At 43.7% G+C, this 20,438-nt stretch overlaps 1 protein-coding gene across 6 annotated transcripts in view; it reads left to right on the top strand.

Moving 5' to 3' along the window:
• Window positions 1–20,438, top strand: part of FRMD4A (FERM domain containing 4A) — a 364,661-nt gene that overhangs the window by 170,629 nt on the left and 173,594 nt on the right. For 2 of the 6 annotated variants that reach the window (XM_027639747.1, XM_027639746.1), the window contains exon 1: window positions 14,203–14,389. The exons of the other annotated variants lie outside the window; for them this stretch is intronic. In XM_027639747.1, the coding sequence (XP_027495548.1) occupies window positions 14,231–14,389 (159 nt within the window). In that variant the 5' untranslated portion in view covers window positions 14,203–14,230. Of the gene's footprint in view, window positions 1–14,202; window positions 14,390–20,438 lie in introns of those variants that run through there. 6 annotated transcript variants of the gene reach the window in all.

Genomic DNA, 20,438 nt, shown 5'->3' on the forward strand with positions numbered 1-20,438 from the left:
GGAGCTGTGATGGTTTAGCACCAGAGTAGCTTACCTTAAGGTAGTGCTTTACAGCCCAAAAGATAAGAACTTGCCAACCCTACAAGGAGGTTCCTGGAAGAGCTTTTCCATACAGAGACTATGTTTCGTGCAAGGTCAGCCAGTGACAGATAATGAAAAGTGGCAGCTTGGGTGTTTGAAATATCTTGCGACTTGTCCCAACCTGAAATCCTAGTCCTAATTCATGCTCTAACCAGGATTTACCCCTGGAAGGGCTCAGACATGCCTGCAGTTGGGTTTTAACATCCAGACATAGAAGTCTTCAGATTTTGTCAATTCTTGATCCATACAAGAGATTGCTTAAATATTGCTTCAGTTTCCTTAACTAACAGGATCCTCAGAAATCAAGTGCAAAGCATGCCTTTCCAGTTCTTAACTTCTTGATCAATCTTTTCATCTATGGAAGTCAAGATAATGTCAGAGTATGAAAAAAAGAAATCAAAATAAAACAGTAGATGAACAGCAAACTTAGACTTCATCAAGCTTTTCCATTTTCACTCTAGAAACTTCTTTGGTTCAGACCAGACACCAGCAGAAGCCTGTTAAATACCAGCAGTGACTTTAACGAGGCTCACAAGCACCAGGGCCCTCCCAGCCAGCCTGATAGAAATCATGAAAGAGGCTGTTCTGACCAAAAGTATATCTGTTGTTTAGGTAGTCACATACTTCCTATTTTGCTGATTCAAGTTCAGAAAGTTGGATTTAGATTTCGAACACATTTCCAAACTTGTGGTTGAACTTTCTGACTGAGCTTAGTTTATTTCCTGGTGAAGTATATATTATCCCCGTTGTCTCAATCATGTCTAATAGCTTCAAAGAAATGGTGATTTTTCGTTCCACCAGCAAATGGATATGAGTGATTCTTACACTTCAATTTTTTTTTGGTGGGTCCAAAGTATCACACTCTCCAAATTGCACAGGCAAGGAGCGCAATTAGTCTCCACTTCCCAAAGATACCACATGAAAAGCTTTTGAAAAGATAATGGGCTGAAAATGACACCATTTAGTCACCCGCACACACTCTACAATCCAGCTGTATTTCTGGAATGTATTTAGAAGGTGCAATTAGGGTCGTGCATGCTTTGAAATAGTGAGCAAAATTCTTAACTGAGGTTGAAATTAATTTTAGTTTCCAGTGCTCTATCTATAAAAGCCACCCAGTGTTGATGGGGTGTGATCATGGATATCTGTTTTCTCTCCAGGTTTTGCATCATCACAGATAAGGTAAACTCTCTGTGAAACAATAGGTAAGGACCGACAACCTGCAATTAATGTTGATGCACTAAGCATCTGCCCTTTGGGGATTTACCATTTTAGTTCAGAATAAAAATCCCTGCAAGGATGAATCAAATCAACCTTAACTCAAAAGTTCCTGCCACAGGGAGTTTCCACCCTGCCAGCTCCCAACAGATGAGTGATGGGATGAGATGTGTTTTGGAGAAACTCATCTAAGAGAGGTTAAAGGTAGGGGTTGGTATTCTTACTAGTGTGTGTTTCCCGTGTCATCTTCCTCCCACTTGTACCTTCAGCCTACATTTACAAGTTCATCATGTAACTGCAAAAATTTTTACTACCATTTTAGGACTCTTAAGTAGTCAAAGAAAAGAGACTAATATGTCTCTTCTAGTAACAAGCTAAAATTTGTATCATAAGAGCATCAATACATGCTCTTATCCACAATATTGTCCACTAAGTTGCACCAGGGGAGGTTTAGATTGGATATCAGGAAAAATTTCTTCACTGAAAAGTTGGTCAGGCATTGAAATAGGCTGCTCAGGAAAGTGGTGTAATCACAACCCCTAGCATTCAAAACATGTGTGGATGTGGCACTTGGGAGCATGGTTTCCTGGCTAACATGTTAGTTCTAGGTTAACAGTTGAAGAACTTAGAGGCATTTTCCAATATTAATGATCCTATGATTCTACCTGGATGACTGCACCAGATGCAGGGCAGGTGCCAAGCAGCAGAGCCCTGGGTTCCAGCTGCCTCTCAATGTCCTTGAGGCCATGTTTACAGAAGCAGTTGTTCAGTCTTGGAGAATGCTGAGTGTTTGAGTCAGTTTTGGGGTCTCCTGGTGCTCCCAGTTTCTTTTAGAGATGTGTTCAGGGAGCCTGAGGAAATGTCTGAATCTGCTCTGAAGGACAACCCTGTGGCCATACTCTTGGATAGCCTCACACATTTACGTGCTTGAAGGCTGTGGGTAAGGGCACCAGGAGCAGATCATTGGAAATGCTTGGAAATGCTTGATAAAATGCCAAATACCTCACCAGAATACAGGGCAGCTGGGGAGATATGAAAGGGACTGGATCCTGTACTTGCACCCTCTCCAAATGCCTCTCTTTCATTACAGGATAGACTTAATCTGGCATTCAAAGCAATATGTATCTCATATCAGCTTCTCTGCATAAATGCCTACATTCACTGCATCTGAAAAAGATGATGAGATCTGCCTGGCTAAGAGCACTGTTGGATGCTCAGGGGATGAGTACAGATCAGTGTGTTCCCCTGACCAGTGTGATCCATGAGAAATTACCACTACTCAGAGAGGAGAATGCCAATATCTTTTTTGTTCTCCACAGTACTCCAAAAAAGCTCTCCAACATATTGCTTTTATTAATCCTTTTGCTATAGATTCCATAGCCAAGGGACATCTCTAACCACAAGGCTTGTCCTGCATCCATGATGCTTTGGAGCATCTTAGGAAGCTGAATGAGGATTGCAACAAGTTTCTTTCTGTCTTTCAGTCTTCCTTTAATGCATCATCAGACAGCAGGAGGAGGACAACCAAGGTTAAAACCCTAGAGGTAGTTTATCCTCATTAAATGTCCAGATTTTCACAGAAAACCAGGAAAAGTGAGTTGCCAATATTTCACAGACTCTCCTTACCTCAGAGCTGAGTTCAAAGCTGTTACTGTCGCCTGAGGGCAGAGCCTGAAGTTTCCAATATTTGAAAATATCATCCAAAAAACCTGTCAAGGCTAATATGATGGATGGGCTACTGCTAGAGGGAAGCTTGGCAATTCTACGTCACAACTTAAAATTATCCCTTATAATGTGTTGGGTTTTACATATTACAGAGCTCCGCAGACATTGATCCTCTGCAGATCTCTGCAAGACCCAGCCAGCACTGTTGTTCTCACTTGGTAGCCAAGATGCTTTCAGGGTAAAAGCTGAGGTTAACTGCCAACACCCTGCAAATCTGGAGGTGTTTGATGCAGGATCAAACTTCAGGGCTCCCGTTAGCTGGAAGCACACATCCACATCCCCTTCCTCCCTCTCCAGCATCTCTCCACCCAACCCATGCTAGCAAACCACACCAGAGACTGGGAGGAAGTTTTCTAATTTTCATAATTTCCACTCTGAAATGTTGGAATGCTTCCTTTTTCCATCCCAGACTTTGTTGTAATGCAGCCATTGTGTATCCTCCTGAAAACTTTCAAATGCACCAATAGTGGCAGTTTCCTGCAGAAGAAAAAGGGTTTGCTTCAGTTACAGCAAGTGGGAACCTGGCCAAGAAGAGTCATAAAACCAGAGGACGTTGATTTTTTAAAAGCACAATTATGTTAGTGCATTCCAATGTACCAAATCAGTCACAGGAGAGTGGTTAAAGTGGCCTTGGGGCCAACCTCCAGCTCCTGGAGAATGGTGTCAGGGGAAAGATAATCAGACTGATGCCAGCGGATGATCTAGCAGCTTTTCCTGACAATCAGTCACAGTAGACTGTGTGGTGCTGGCCAGGCTCTGGGTTGCAGCAGCATTTTGAAAACTTTTCATTCCTGAGCTTTGTTTCATACTAATTCATGGATGCTGTTATCCACCCTAGACTGGAAGGGAAAATGCTGCAAGATCCAAAACAAGGGTGTAGGCAGCATGAGTGTTTTCCTATAAAGACCAAGAGATACTGTGGGGTCTCTGAACAAACCTTCTAGCACCCAGCATCAGTGTTTTCTCTGAAATTGGCACCTTTTTCCCTAGGAGTCCTCTATTTAAGGGGCTCAGAGGGAAAGAACCCCATTTTGGAGGGATGTGAGCAAAACATTTCTGAAACCATCACCTCTTAGAGAAATCACAGATGGAAACCCACAAATCCAGATATCCTGAATCACTCGAAAATGGATCGGGCATCTTGCGCAACCCAGGATATCTACCACCACAGTCTTGCACTCATCCCCTCTCCTGTGAGGTCAGCACTTTGGAAGGACTGACCTCAAATTCCCGAGGCACCAGACTCTGGGAAACCTTCCATTGTTTCTGTTTCGTAACGATTGCCCGTTGGGGAGGCACTGACCAACTCCCCCTCCCAGCTACCAGTTTGCAAAGCCAAGAAATACCAACATGAAAAGGTCCACGTTCTCTTATCCTGGAATGAACTGACCACGTCTGGTCATACAGGGACAGAGCCCAGAAAACCGTCTACGTGGGCCTTGCTTTCCCATGACAAATTTCCCAATCAGAGCTTGAATAAACATGAGCTCATCACCAATTTGTAATTGTGGAGATTTAAGGCCCTCCTGATCACATTTTTATAGAAACAGCAGTAAGCTCTCGTTCTTGCCATTCTGCCCATATCTTAATCACTCTCTGACAAAACCAAACACCCTATTTTGAAATCAAACAGATTTCACAGCGGGTGTTCCTTGCCAAGGCAGCTATTCTTGTCTGACTGGACCACTGCCGTGTTCAGTGTTGATTTTGGTGGGCTTCCGACACAAATCTTCCCAAAGACCATTTCTCTCACTGCACCGAATAAGAGCCCTATTGTTACAACTACGATGCATTTGGGACACATCTCCATTGCTCCTTAGACCACGGCAGCCACTTAGTGGGGCTGTTCTCGTAGATGAGTACCCTTTTTCTTTTCCTTTTCGCTATGGAACAGAGCAGTTCCAGGTATTGCACCTTGGGAAGATGAGGGCGATAACTTTGTTGCTCTCAGTCCTCTCTTTTTGGCCAAGCAATGGCTTGGAGGAGTGTTTATACTGAAGTCCAGGCAAAAGCACAATTACAGAAATGTGCAGTCATTTTTACTCTTGCTGAATCCTGAAATAAACCAAATGAGGTGAATCAGAAGCATCTTTGCCCTAAAGTGCTTGGTTCTCACAGACAAACACTTCGGCTATATGAAGTTTTTCCTGGCTTTGCAAGGTTGTAACATAGCTTTGTCAATTGATGCTTGTCCATGATGAGACTAAACCCCAGTTCCTACCCTTGCTGTCAGGGCCCTTCAGAGGTTGTTCTTCAATTCACATGTGCATGGATTATCAAGGGCAATGGACCATGCACTGCTGGTACTGTCTGTGGGGTGAAGGCAGCCGTGCAGGGACCAAGATCAGCTTGCTGTCCTGATAGGACATGGAGTGGGAGACAAACCAGAGCAACACAACAACATGAGCCACGAGTGCAGAACAGAAGGTCTTGAACCCTGTGGGGTCTTCTGGGTAGATCTGTCTGGGTAGAGATCGTGCTGTGTCTAAGTTGCATCTGGAATTGTGGAGGGTGTGTGGGACCTACAGGAGAGGGCACAGCGTGGCATTTCAGGCTGACACGGAGGGCCTGGTGGGAACTGCCCAGGAGAAATGAGGGCAGTCTTGCATGTGGTTCAAAGTAGATTGAAGGGATAGAATATATGGCTCTAAGCAATGAAGAAGTGAATTTATTTCAACCACATGCAGCTATTCAACTTGTGAACAACATTAGTTGGGTTTTGATCACTCCCTTTTTTTCTGAGCTACTGTGGTGCTTGGGCAGAACTTCCAACTTCATCATTCTCCTAAAAGTTCCTATATTTGTTTTCCTTAGACTTGAGAATTCGTTGTTTTTTAAAAAGAAAATCTGCCATATCCCTCAGCTGCAAATGATTTAATAGCTCTTGGCTTTGTGTGATCTGAATATTTTCTTGTTCTCTTGCTTTGCAGCTGTGACCTACTTAATTACAAGCAGGAAACAAACCCCAGAATCATTAGACTTTCTGCCTGGCTTAAAGAAGGGGGAAAAAAATAAAAATCTCATGTTGTTAAATACTAGGATGTCCTTCTTAATAACAGGAAGTCAAGCTCCAGATAGCGACAGTGAACATTTGAATTCTTTGTGCATCAAGATAAGAACAGCAAAGAGCTTATGGGCTTTATTTTTTTATGGAATGGATGTTTTGGGGGCAGGGGAAATGACAGCCGTTTCTAACAGCCAAAATGGGAATGAGTCATAAATTTCTAAATCAAGACCGTAAATCCTCTTTGTTTTAACTTCTGAACGGCTTCAGTCTGCTCTGTCCACAGAGACAATCAAGTGACTGACTTGCTGCTTCAATCCAACAGCTTTCGATCTATTTTATCCTCTTTTCAGGAGGTATGAGCAAACAAGCCAGTCAGTGAGTTGGGATCCCCCATGGCAAATCATCAGGTTGGAAGACAGAGCGTGGGGGAGTTTGATTAACTCCTCTCCACCTCTGCAGATGGAGTCTGGGCTACTATTTATACCTCCTAAAACTCAGCACCCCATCTGGAAATGCTGGAGGTTCCGTGGGCGTAATAGTAGCTGTAGAAAGCAACCAGAGAAAAGGAAAGCCAGGACTGCCAGCCTCTGTGACTGTCTGTCCCACATAGGCACTTCAGCCCTCTTGTCCCTGTTTATCTGCAGCTCTGGTGGCAGTTCAATAATACAAATCTCCCAGTGCATCGAGAGGAAATAGAATCTGATGTTTGCTCAGGGTTTTAAACCAACCAGCAACAGAAGCACAAGTTATCAACTTCTGTCAACTGTGCATGCATTATCACTGTGGATGGCATGGATCCAGCGCTGTCCTACAACGCAAATGGAGATTTTCCATTAGCACGAGCCACAGGGGTCTGCGTTTCAGGAGCAAACCGGGTAGAGGTCAACTCTTATGCTCTACTGAGAAGGCCTAACTGGTCCCAGCTGGGGAGATGTTCTCAGCGTGAAGATCTGCTGCAGTACAGTAATCCCCCTCTGTTGACTCCTGCGTTTCCCATCTGCAGATTAATTGTTCTTAGGCAATAGGAGCAAGCAAACTGCCCCACATGAGCCAGATGCCATGAATGAGTGTGCAAGTGTGTGCTTTGTGGAGTCAGCAGCTCAGTGTGGGACGTTTCTACCCCAGAGTCAACAGAGCCATCCCCTTCCTCCACAGCAGCCTCCCTACATGCATTTAGCATTGCTTGGATGTGTACAACACTCCTCCCACAGGGAGTATATATGTATTTTGGTAGTCTTCACCTCAGGAAACATTTATTTACCCATAGTTATGCTCATTTTGATAATCAGTGTAGGAGCTTTCAACACAGAGGGTACATTATCGATCCAAGATATATTAAGTATTTCTGCTTTTTAGTATACGCCTCCCATGGAACATGACCAGTTGGCTTTCTGGCAGGCTGAACACTTATCTACTTTTTAACGTGAAATAGTTCCCCTGAGATTTCATGTCATCTGAAAAATGTCAGTGAGTTAGTCTACTGAGGAAATGGAGATCCATCAAGTTATGTGATTGTTCTGTGTTGCTCAAGAAACTGGTGAGTTTTCTAGAATAGGACCAGATCCCTCCCCATTTCCACTCTGAAGGTTATATTTGACCTGCTTATCTTTCCTCTTTGTCAGGTGGCAATTGCATCCTATCCAGTAATACCAGTATTTTTTGTAACAATCTTTTATAAGAAGCTTCAGAATAAATTAAATATGTGTTCTTTAACTTAGGCAGGAGCCGGCATTCCAACCCATAAGCAAGATCAAACATGAGAAATCTGGACTACTGATTTTCTAAAATACATTCCTTATGCCCTTCTCCTTTTTAATGAAATGCTCACTCTTGTCTGTGAACAGAAAGGACTTTGTATCAGTCGTTGAATGCAGGAAGTGTTACCACTGTGTCTGAATCAGACAGATACTTAAATGTATCTGCAGGATAAGTTGTAGTAAATTGTTCTGCTGCAAGGGGCCATTTGCGCTGTGTGTGGGCTTGTTTTGTATGGGCAGCAAGGCTGCCCTTCATTAAATTATCCATCTTGCCATAGGGCAGAACTGCAGACTGGCTTTTTATGAGCCACCAGATTTGTCCCCTGTCCCAGGCAAACAGTATCAGTTAAGGGACACCTGCAACATGAAGCAATGTGTCCTCCAAACCCACAGCTAAGGACATTTGGACAGCTTGACCATCATCTGATAAGAGGTGGGAAGCACCAGATAAATGTATAATTCAAAATTATATGAACACAGGGGTAGCATGGGAACCTCTCATAAAGAATCATAGTATGGTTTGGGTTGGAAGGGACCTTAGTAATCTTCTAGTTCCAACCTCCAAAGGCAAATATTTGCTCCAGTTACCAAAGGAATAAGCAAAAGCTTGAAACCAGAAGAGTGTAGCTGCACAAGTGCATGACTACTTCTGAGAACAGTCAGGTGTGTTTGATCCACAGTCTGAGATTCAGTGCCCTCCTGATGGGCACAAACACAGGTTTGTATTGTTTCACCCCTGAACCCTGTCAGAGGCTATTTTAAACATGGGTGAATAACATGGTAGGAAAACAGCTCAGCTGCTGGATGAGCTTTAGGTTGTTCACTATTTATACCTGCCTCCTAAGTTGACTGATTTTTTTTTTCTGTTTTCCTCTGGCCAAAAATAATTCTCCCAAGCATTTCTGCACATAATAACAGAGAACAGAGTGATGATGAGCCTTGTGGTGATGCGCATCTGCAAGCACGTGCTGCTTTGATTGGAGACCCCAGTCACAGGACGTTACAGTCGCCAGTGGGATCAGAGTTAATCATAAGCTTGGGTTTCCAAAGAGAATAATCGTATTTAAGATCTCACCATTCACTTTCGGCGGCTGTTCTGCACTATTTCCTTAATACATTGTCCTGACCTACATCCCCTCCTGCAGACTCATTCACCACAGTGTTCATGGAGAAAGAGGATTGAATAGCAAATCTCTGCACAATCTCTTTCACGTTTCTGCATAGTAGAAGCGAAAATCACTTTAGCCGGTGGAATATTAGGGACAAGTAAAAGCCCAGCTTTATAGGATTCACCTACTTTTAAACCTTGTTAAATCGCTAACACAACTTACTTTAGGAAATGAAATGTGTATGATTTGAGGCTATGACATACTCTCCTGTGTCAGTCAATAAAAATCTCTCTAAAGTGAGGACACGTAGAGCCTTATGCAGAGGGAGCTGCTGTTCGCATAACGATAATACTCAGCACTACCAGAGCACTTTACATTTTCAAAGAGCTTTAGAAATGTTATGATCAAGGTGGATGACTGGAATAGTAAATTTTCATTCAGTTATTACCGTGAAACAGCAGTTCATTTCATTATGGAACATTTTAGGCCATATGGACTCGTGAGAATATCTTGAAAAAATTGCCCAGGATTTCTGACTCATGATGTTCATCCCAAAATGCAACCAGCAGGGAAGTCCTCAGTTTCTTGAATTTTCTCTGCTGGAAAGTTTTAGGGCTGTTAGTGGTGGCAGACCAGGGAGTCAGGAGGAGGTTGTTTCTATCTGTGGTTTTGGAAGCATGTGGTAGGTGAGAGTTAGGAGGTAACTGAAACAGTGCAGCATGGGCATCACATCTGCATGGGGCAGCAGATCTTTGGGCTGATGTTTCCAAGTACAGCTTCTTATCTTACAGTTCCAGAGAGATGAGCTAGGGCTGTGGATGCCTCCTTTATAAGTCTGTAAAGTTTCAGGCAAGATTATTGTCCAGATACTGTGGCCTAGCCAGACTGAGGTCACAGTCTCTTAGCAATTCAAAATTAATACAGGATCAACCCTTGGTTGATCAAAGGGCTCAGCAGGTCCAGTATGGACATCCACACTTTATTTTCACTCCTCTCAAATTCAGTCAAGTTTCCTTGTGTTGTATAAGATAAGCCTCAAGTCTCAGGATTTGCTTTTTTAACTCAAATGCAATTCCCAACTCCCTTCCCTCAAAGATTTCCTTATACAAAGTACAAAACCTGGCAAAGGTACAAGAAATAAAGCTAAAAGTATCCAGTCCTTGCACTCTGGGAAACTCCCACTGAACACACAGAAAATCCCTATGATCCCTCCTTGGGTGTCAGGAGAAAGACAGGGAAGCCCAGTATGAAGGATGACAGCACCTTGATTTGGGTGGAAATAGGGCACTCAGAGGCTCAGATTCTCACGTGGATTTGGTGCACAGTGACCATTTGGAAATCTTGGGAGAGTCTAGGTTCAGTTCGGTTATGGGAGGGAGGTCACTTCTGTAAGTCTCCACTGAGTGCCCTGGCTCTGCCTGGGAAGATGTGAAGGAAGGGGCATGGCTCCTTCTCGGTGTGTTTGATCGCTTGGCAGTGGGACATCACTAACAATTCCCATCATATTGACCACAAAAATTATGTGCCATCAGGGCACAAGGAGAAAAATGTAACTAGTTAAATATTTATCTCAAAATAACATCTCCAACATAAGAATGCGTGAAGCTGCAGCATGAAAGGGAACTTTGGGCACAAAGATCTTACTGGCATTAATCCTCTTTACATTATAGAGAAATAAAGATCAAAAAGGGACATGAATTTGAAATAGAACCTAAAAGACCATGTTGGGCTGGAGCTGCAGGGACCATTGGGGCCATATGTGGAGCAGAAACAGGATGTTTCTGGTATGTCTACAGCAAGCTCAAAGGAAACTACCTTCCACCCGGCGTGTCCTTCTTTCATCGAGCCCAAATACATCCACACCCTTCGGGAAGCTGTAGGTAGAGATTTTCTGTGGAGCATGCTGGAAAGAGAGGCCAGAATACAAAAAGGCAAACAAGGACCTGTCTCTCAAGCTCATGGTGCAGGCAGCATCCACCCACACCAGTGCACAGCAGGGATTTGCAGGGTCTGCATTGAGGAGGAGCTGCCTGCTGGGTTTGGGTAGGGAAATCCACCCCCAACCTTCAAGCTTCAGTGACAGTCCCATGAAACAACACAGCAGTCCAAGGGGTTTGGTCTCTTTTCCTTTTTTTCATGGGAAATAAGGAGCTATTTTTATACCCTAGAAACAGCCGTCGGACTGTCAGTAAAACGTGGGAGGTTTGGTAGTAAATGTTTTGTCTGACATTTTCTCAGAAACAGCGGGAAATAATCAGCACATAATTAGAGAGGAAAAGACCTGCAAATGTCTATAGATCTGTGTCGAGTGCAAAGGGCTTTTTTTTCCAAACTGACCTTAGTGAAGGTGAAGTTGAGTTTGTTTTATAGAATTATAAGATGATTTTACAGAAATTACTTAAAGGGTACACCAGTAGAAGAGTCAAGTTGCTGATTCTCGGTAATTTTTTCTCTTCTCTTCTGCCATTCCCTATAGCAATGTCCTCTTCTGACTTTTTTGGATAAGAAAAAGCATATTCTGTGGTGTCTACCTGGAAAAGAGCTCTTTTGGTAGTTGACTCTAGAGGAGATGGGCTATCTTTGTCTGAGAAACCTCCACGGTTGTAATTCCCTCAGATGCTGCAAGGTGGGATGGGTAACCTGTACTCAGGCAGCTTTTACCCTCTCAAAAAATACTAAGTGTCTGATCAGCAGGAAAACCTCCCCAGGAAATCAAAAAATCTGCTCTAATCATGAAGGTAAATCTACCCAGTGAAATGTTCACTGGGCTTTCTGTAGACCCAAGTGACTCCTAAAGAGACTGCTCCACTCTGTCAGTTAAATAAATACATAGGAGAACTGTTTTCAGAAAGTCTGATTATGTCATCAGCCGAGTGAAAAGGCTCCTTCAGAGCTGCCCTCATCTGTTGAGTAATTACTGAGTTGGGATGGGGACCGAAAGTCTCCTTTCAACCATACGGAAAGACTTGATGCACATATGGGGTAGCTAATTTTAAAACTGCGGTATACTCTCCATTTCCCCTCCTCTCCCCCTTCCAGAATACCAAAAGGGTTAGGTCACATCCCAGAGCAATCATTTGCTAAGTTTTCTTTCCCCCCTCTGTTTTCCTTTATCAAACACATTTCTTTCTTTTCCTCTCCTGTGCTCCCAGGCAGAGACCTTGTATATCAGGCTGTAGCCTGGAGCAAATATTGTCTAGTCAATTTATATATAAGAAAAAAGTGTCTTTCTTTCAAATGAGGCTTTATAAGGGAGATGTTCCTGATCCCTTGTCTACATCACTGCTAACAGAAGCAGAGTTACCAAGTTTACAGGCAGGCAAACAACCAAGAGATGATGAGCATAGGGAGACTACAGCAAAGGCTGGACACCAAGAAAACAGGCAGCGAGAGGGAAAGGAGGAAGGAAAACTGCACTTTGCAGAATGAATAGCTTCTAACAAGTTTGAAGGAAACATTATTACGATTTTATTACCATATTTTATGAAGCCTCTCTAAAAACGAAGTCCTGAAGAAGCAATTAGGCTGAGAACATGAATTTTGCAGCTGTATTTTTGGCCCTCCACCTGCCCAGTCAATGAGCTGACGAGCATCCTTGTGCCGTTATCATGACGCACGGCTCGCTTTGTGTCCTCAAAGAACAAATTATGGATGGGGTCATGGTGGGACAGACCTACAGAAAATCAAGCAGATATTAATATTCCTGCTCCTTCCCTCTCCAGGGAGTTGAATCAGAGAAGACACTGAGGCTTTTCAGAAATTATGCCTTCTCAGCTCTTCTAAATCAGCAGCTTTAGGAGTTCAGCTCCCTCATGATTTCAGCCCAAACTAGTGTTGTCCTCCCTACTCCGCTAAAAAGCGCCTTCTTGGAAGCAACTCCATGTAGGCATTCTCCAGCTGACTCCTGTCAGCTTCCTCCAAGTCCTGTGGCCTTTTTTTGCACATTCCTCTGAAGGGAGAGTGAAATGAGTGAAAAATAGCACTGACAGGCAGCTGTCTCCAAGGGCACTGGCTTGCACTGTGCCTTTGATAAAAATACTTCCTCCTCGGTTTCCCCACCTGGTGATTAAATACGTAGAAGAAGCACTCGTGATTTAGCTGGAAAATGTCTTGCAACATAACTGCATGATTTTGTGGTGATTTAACTGAACTCCAAAATCCTCATGTTGATAATGTGTTTTCACCCTCACTGGACCAGTTCCCTCAGCTCAACTCATCACAGATGTTGACAGCATTGAAGTCTCCACCCAGACAATGTGCTCCTGAGGGGAAACAGTCAGGGAACTGATCCCTCCTCAACACTTATTTTAGGAAGGGATGCCAGAAGTGTATGTAAGAAGTGTAAATAAGGGATGCCATTTTTGTATCTATAGACCAAAAAGGGTGTTTTGGCATCCAGCTCAGATGAAGAGAAATGTATTGCATTCTCCTGGGCTTGTTCGGATGAGACCCAACCTTATCAATGTGAGCACATCAAGGGTTAATAATACGTCCACACCAGCTGAATCAGACTGATTTTAAAAGGCCATTGTTTAATCCATGAAACTTTCCAAAATATCACCCCTTGGGTAAATAAGGTGCTTTGCAGACTGTTGCGTAATTCTCACATACAGATAAAGCTCCCTTCTCAGTTCAAAATATAAAAAGGCTCCAGACCGGGCAGTTGAGTGGGGAAAAGACTGGACTGTAACTGTGCAATGGCGGGTCGACACACGAAATGAAAGGATGAAATGTTGCATGCGGCAAAGCTGCCTTCTCAGATGTTCTTTGGGAGTGTTTGAAAGAGTTAAGCCCAATACTGGAATGTCTTGGGAATGTTGGCAGACGGAGAGTGAGCGGCTTTTTTCTTCCCTCTGGATGGAGTCCCAGGACTGAGCATGCAAAGTGATGACTTTGGATCCGAGTTTGCCTCTTGGTTCTGCAGCAGAGAGCTGGGAGGTGATGCAGTGTTACCAAGAAGCCCTTTGTGAGGGATGTGCAATTGCCTTCCTAAGTCAGGAGAGGTATTTTTACCTCTTCCTTGCTCATCTTTGGGTGCAGCAGGACTCACTTTGAGAAGATACACAGAGGGAGAAACCACATCCTGAAGGGCGTGTGCGAAGGGAGAAAGACACATCCCCAAACAGTTTATTTTGGCTGCTGGTTTTTTGTTGTCCGTTTTGGTTTAGTGGTTTGGTGGTTGATTTTTTTTTTCTTTTTTTTTGCTTGCTTTTATTTCTCCTTCTTTGATGGAAATTGCAGTGACTTTTTAACCTTGCAGTTCATAAGGCACCTTGGGATTAGCTGGTTGCCTCTAAGCAGGGAATCCGGGGTGATTCACACAGGGAGCTGGCATGGCTGCTGTGCTCTTTGGCTTTGAGGATCTGCTCTACAGCTGGGACAGCCTGGTGTGGAGCCTGACGTCCCGGGCTCTGAGGACTTGCCGCTTTGGAAACCTGAGGGTCCTGCAGCTCATGCTGAAGCCATGGTGCATTTCCAGAGACGTTTATCAGGTAGGGTTACAAAACACCAGGCCAGACCCTCAAACCCCAGTGCTGCAAGGGGGAGACCCCCTGGGAGTTTCACAGGGTCCTGTCCTGTTCTTACTGAGCGCTTTGGGTCCTACATAAGCGGTGGGACAGAGGAGACAGCATGGGCAGGGGAGGTGCAGGAGGAGAAACATTTTGGTTAGGAGGATCGTGATGGGGTCTCCCATGGTGGAACACAGGTCCAAACTCTCTGTTCCACAGAGCAGAGGGAAATAAGTGAAAGCAAATTAAAGTTCAATCTGCTATATCCTCTTTTCTTGAGCTTTATACTCATAAGTACAACCTTAGCTGCTCTGTGTCCTCACACTGTCTCTGCAGCTGCACAGGAATAATTTATAACTTACCCAGGGGAAATGATGCCTAAAGGTACCCAATCTGTGGAAAATGGGCATTCGCAGGGGGTTTTAAACTGCAGCAGCCCTAGTTATCTCTACTTGACTTGTGCAATGCCTTCCAACTGCTTCGTCTTGCAAAGTCCCGGGCATCTGATTGTCTAAAACTTTTGTTTTACTCAATGTATGGTTTATGTGGTATTGAGAGCTTTGGGGCTCGGTTGACTGGCTTCTCTGTAGGCTTATAGTAATTGCTTACAGCTTGAGGTATAATGACACAGCTCTAATAAACTGTGTGTGTTTCTGAGACTGACTAAACTGGGTTAAATAAACTGAACATCACAGTGAAGGAACTAGAACTGAATGTCACTTTGAATAGCAACTCATTCCAGTCCATAGGTGAGTCCAGGTTGCAAAGGCACTGTAAACCAACCAGTATCCAGCTCGTCTGCTTTTTTAATCAACCTTAGACAACTAAGGCTAGGCATTTATTCTGCTGTGGGGATAAACCCATTAAAATATTCAACATCTCCAAAGATTTGTTTAATGCTGGACGCTGGAGTGACTGATTGGTATTTGCATTTGGAAAAGGCATTTTCTGCTACCCCCACTTACTCGGTATTTCACTTTTCCTGTGCTTTGGAAGTCTCCAAGTGTGAAGCCAAGTTACACAAAAGAAGGTAGATTAAAAGCCTGCAGAAATTGTGTGTGTGTTGGTTAGAGGGAGACCAGGGCAAGGCTTTTAGTAATTTCAGCAAACTTTGAACCAGTTTCAAATCATGCTCTGGTTTCAGCAGACTTCAGGAATAGATTTTATGGTCTTTGGAGTTCAGCAGGCATGGGCAGCATTTTTATTTTAAGTACTTTTTCCAGAAGACAGCCAGAAACACAAGCCCAGAAGGGCCTTTGTCCCACTGACTCCCCTGGTGGCCCCAGGCCTGAATTTGAAACCCACTTGAGAAGTACCACTGTGATGGCTCCAGGTGAACCAAGTTGCCCTCCCTGGGCTGTGCTGGGTCTTGACTGGTTTCACCTCACAGTTAGCCTGTGCAGAGGCTGCCTACGGTGTGGGGCTGCCCCATCCTCTCTCTGCAGCTTGTTTTAGGAATCTGAACCTGAAGCCAATTAGCTCACTTGTGCCTGGGAAAGGGGAGGGGAAAGCAAGAGGGCTCGATGCTTAACCCCTTTTTTACACCCCACCTAAGTAAAAGCATCCCCAAAAACTAAGGAGTTAGTTTCCAGATGTGTCCAGATTCTGATTGTTAATAATGTATCCCAGCCTACACACCATGCACCAAGAGATGCTACTGCCTGTGACAAATCCCAGGACTGGTGGTTTTTTAACAGATTTATTTTGTTGTGAGCACTGAGCTTACCCACAAGTGAACTTTTTCCATTACAATATGTACATGCTTTCAGCCATCCCCCATGGCATTATATCACATTCCTGGCATGTTATCCCCCTTTGGTGGAGTCACCAATGAAATGGGACCAGCAAAGATGCCTCCCTTCCCACCTGAACAAGCATCAATGCAGCCTGACACTCACAGGTCAGGGTGGACTTGCATAGCTTTTTGTTTCTCAGACAGTCAGTGAACACATGCAAAAGCTCAGGAAAACCACGTCACTTTATTCGTCAATGCCCATGAGCTTACAGTTCTTTGGAGAGGATCTGAAATAATGGGTCAGGCATCACAAGAGCTGCTGCTGGGCGGAGGTTTGTTGGGAAAGGGATCTCATCACTGCGGAGATCCAGCAGCAGCAGTGTCATTAGCAGCCAGGATGAGCTGATAGCTAACTCTACACTTGTGTATATTAATCCTAAAAGCATTTCCTCCAGTAGCCAGCATCCTCCAATTTAAATGCTGGCAGAGTATTTTAGTAGGATATTACTTGGACAGAAAGCCTGACAGTTTAATCACTTCCTAGAGACAGAAACTTCTTCCACTGCTTATTACTTAGATGAGCAAATAAGCTCTTGACCATGATAGTTTTTGTTGCTACTATATCTTAATCCCTGTTGCTACTGCATCTTAAGAGCAAAGCAGATCAGCTGTAGGACCTCTGCATGATATCATAAGCAAAAAAAAAAAAAAAACCTAAAAAGAAACAATAGTCAACTTTGTAAAATAAAGCAAAACTTTTTCATACTCTGAAAAGTATGCTTTGTGCTTTTTCTTTGAGTTAATCACAATTCAGTGCATCTCTGCTTCTGGGGCCACTTGCTGTGACTGAGCTGGGGGTACCAGAGCAGTGTAGCACACAGCCAGGTTCCTGGTTGAGCAAGACCCATGTGCTCGGCACACACCACTGGGGAGGACTCAGCTCCTCCTTTGTACCACCAACCAAAGCCATGGCTGCATCCCTGACTTGGAGAATTTTTTTGTATCCTTGCCCTAAACTGTTATCTCCACCATACAACCTTCCAAAACTTTGAAAGCCCCTTTTAGTCTCCCATCTACAAAATATATAAAGACTAAACTAATGCTGTATAGAGGGTACAATCCAGATTTACTGCCAATACAACAGGCAATGAGTTCTTGAAAAGAAAACAAGCTCCAGGCATCAACATAATCAGTGTAATTCCCCTTATGTCTGACAAGAGAGACTTTGCTTTCTTGGGTCTCAGAAAGTCAGTGGCAATGCCACTGCGTTAGCAGAGGTAGATGGAATAGCAATTTTGGGCTGTGGTGGTCAGAGTGCAATATGACACACCTGAGATTTCAATCTTCAAATACAAACTGACACAGCAATCAGAAGTCTGGACTTGCTCAGGCTGTACTCTGAGTAGTAGTTGTTATAAAATAGGTTAAAACAATCACAAAATTGTTTTCTCGTTCTTGGTCTCCAGACTGGATTTGTCTCACAGATGTTGAGTGACTCCATTTCTCACTGTCTGTAAGCAATGCTTTGGTACTTAGGCCATCTGAGAACTAGAGGCTTTTGGTACCCTGAAGCAAGGTACCATCATCTGTCTCAGTCTGCGTTTCTTCTCCTGGCAAATAAATCCTCCTGCAAGTCTGCTTTGATTCCCAGGGATACATTTGTCTTCCCAGTCTGAACAAAACTCTTGCCTTGATCTGTTTTCAGTGGGGCTAATATTCACCAGTTGCCATATTTTAATTGTAATGAATTCTTTCTATATTTTAATTGTGTTTTGTGATCCACCATGTGGTTTCCTGACTGCATGATTGGAATTCTTTTGAAAAAGGAGATTAACAAATAATAAACTTCCAGTCGAGGCTTTCAGACAGTCAGTTGTGCAAGATGCCACCGAGCTGTCGGATGTATTTTTACCAATGCCCAGATGTCTGACTGCTCTGACCTACTAAACAAATGGCCCTGTGAACTAACACAGTGTCTGCTTTTGCAGAAATACTCACATTTCAAGAAGTACTGGGGGAGGGCTGGTTTACTATTATGGGATAGGCAGTCAGTTCTGCATTTTAACGTCCTGAAGATAATTCACTATTTATTTAATCTCCAAATCCATCAACAAATGTTTTAGTTTCCAGGCTATGCCTGTGCAATGTCAAAGAACATTAGGCAGTCCAGGACCTACATCTTCAGTAAAAATGTCTGTTTAAAATCTCACCAACTGCTTCTACCAAGTCAGAGGTAGACCACTGGATGTAGAGTCATCTCTCAAGGATACCAATCACAGACATTTAATTCCTCACACACTGTATGCAGTAGTGCTGTGTACTTTTTATATGCTGCTCCTTATCCACCAAGTACTTGGAAAGACAGTTAAGTAATTTTACTTCAGGCAGAAACAGATAAAATTACTCACTTCAAGCTATAGACACAAGCACAGAGTTGTCTTCAGTGCCTCATTGCTCCTCACATGTCCAGTTACAGGCAATGGGAATAAGGAAGGAGGTGGGCTGTAGCATCAAGGGGCTGGATGTTCAACTAAAATGAAGAAGAGGAAAGAGCTTTTGCTGTGCTGGCAGACACACAAATTCATGAATCGTTCCATATTTTAGTAAAAAGTTTAATTTTGGTTATTAGGAAGAAATTATTGGATATTAGGAATTAATTCTTCACTGGGAGAGTAGTGAGGTACTGGCACAGGTTGCCCAGAGAAGCTGTGGATGCCCCATCCTTGGAAGTGTTCAAGGCCAGGTTGGAAGTGGCTTTGAGCAACCTGGTCTAGGGGAAGGTGTCCCTGCCCATGGCAGTAGGTTGTAACGAGATGATCTTTAAGATCATTTCCAACCCAAACCATTCTGTGATTCCACTTTTCAGATCCTGTAATTTTATTTTCCCTGAGGAGAGGTGCTGGGTGGGCACATCTGAGGTGTGTTTCCCACTGCTGGCAGGGGCTGTTAAGGATTTTTCCCCCAGCTGCCATGGGCATTGGGAAGTTGAGGTGAAGGGTTTTAAGGCTTCTCCTCCATTCACTTGGTGGATTGCTGGCATGCTGCTGGGCAGTGCATCAGTGAAGGGACAGACTGTTTCCACCTCCTGTTGGGCTCTGAGACATCCCCACAACCCCATGTACGCTATGAGGAATGTGGTCTTCCTCCTCAAAAAGGAGCAATTTGGGAATTCCATTCTTGTTTCAGCGCCATTCTTCACCCTGCTTGCCTTGAAGACATCTTATTATGTTTAAGCACAATTAAAGATTCAAGAGCGAAAGAAGCATTTTGCAACCCTGCCCTGCTGCTGTAAAAGGCTGTGCAAATCAATGTCAGGCAAGAGGGAGGAAGGAAAGGGCTGAAATGTTAAACACATCATTTCAGATTGGTAAAACTTCCAAGTTTTGATTTATAGCTTCATCACCAAGTAGATTAATGTGGAATTCAAACACAACCAGCTCTTTGCTTTCCTTCCAGGCCTGACATATTAACATTTCACATTAATCTAGTCAGCTCTGGCACAGTGAAGGCTGAGGAAATGGGGAATTAGGTATGTGGGAGTGTTGGGTGGGCAGGAGAAAAGAGCCAACAAAATTCACTTTAGTTAGCTAAAGTAAAGAGAATGGAACCTTATTCAGGTCTGAAGTTGTAGCTGAAGCTGTTTCTAACTCCTTGAAAGACAGCAAACCCAGATGTCTTCTGGTGTTGGGCAGAGGGTTTTTCAGTGGGGCTGTTGGTGTTCTGCTCATAAGGACAATGGTGGATGTGGGTATTGGTGCCACCCATAGAGTTGTGTTTGCAGGGCTCTTCGCTGGCAGCTGCTCTGTTCTCAGAACATTGTGATGCCCCAGTACTGCTGGTGTTCGGGAGGTTTCAGGCCCCCTAAAGCCTGATTAGGCTTGAAGCCTGCCTAATTCCCAATTTTGAGGGGAGGCAACTATAACTTTTCTTCCCCAGTACTCTTTGCTGAGCTAGTCCATGGTGTCTGGAGCTGCCCTGGAGACTTCTCAAACTTTACTATTATATATTTAAGCATTTATGAGACTTGAACTGCTTCCCAAAAAACAAACAAACAAACCCAACAACAACTAACACAAATCACACAAAAAAGAGGAAAAAATAACCCTCCACCCAAAACCCCTAGAGCTGCAGAAAGGGCTAATGAGCTTCATATGTTTCTAAAAGCAGCTCAGGAGCTTTTGGCTTGAAGAGTTTCTCACCCCATCTTCACTGCATGCAGAAGTAAAGAAGGTTATACAGGAGAAGGAGGAGAGAGAAAATCAAATGTTAAAAATTCATCTCTGCCAGAAATCATAT

Source organism: Corapipo altera, unplaced genomic scaffold (assembly GCF_003945725.1).
Source record: "Corapipo altera isolate COAL_440 unplaced genomic scaffold, ASM394572v1 1b, whole genome shotgun sequence".
Lineage (NCBI taxonomy): Eukaryota > Metazoa > Chordata > Aves > Passeriformes > Pipridae > Corapipo > Corapipo altera.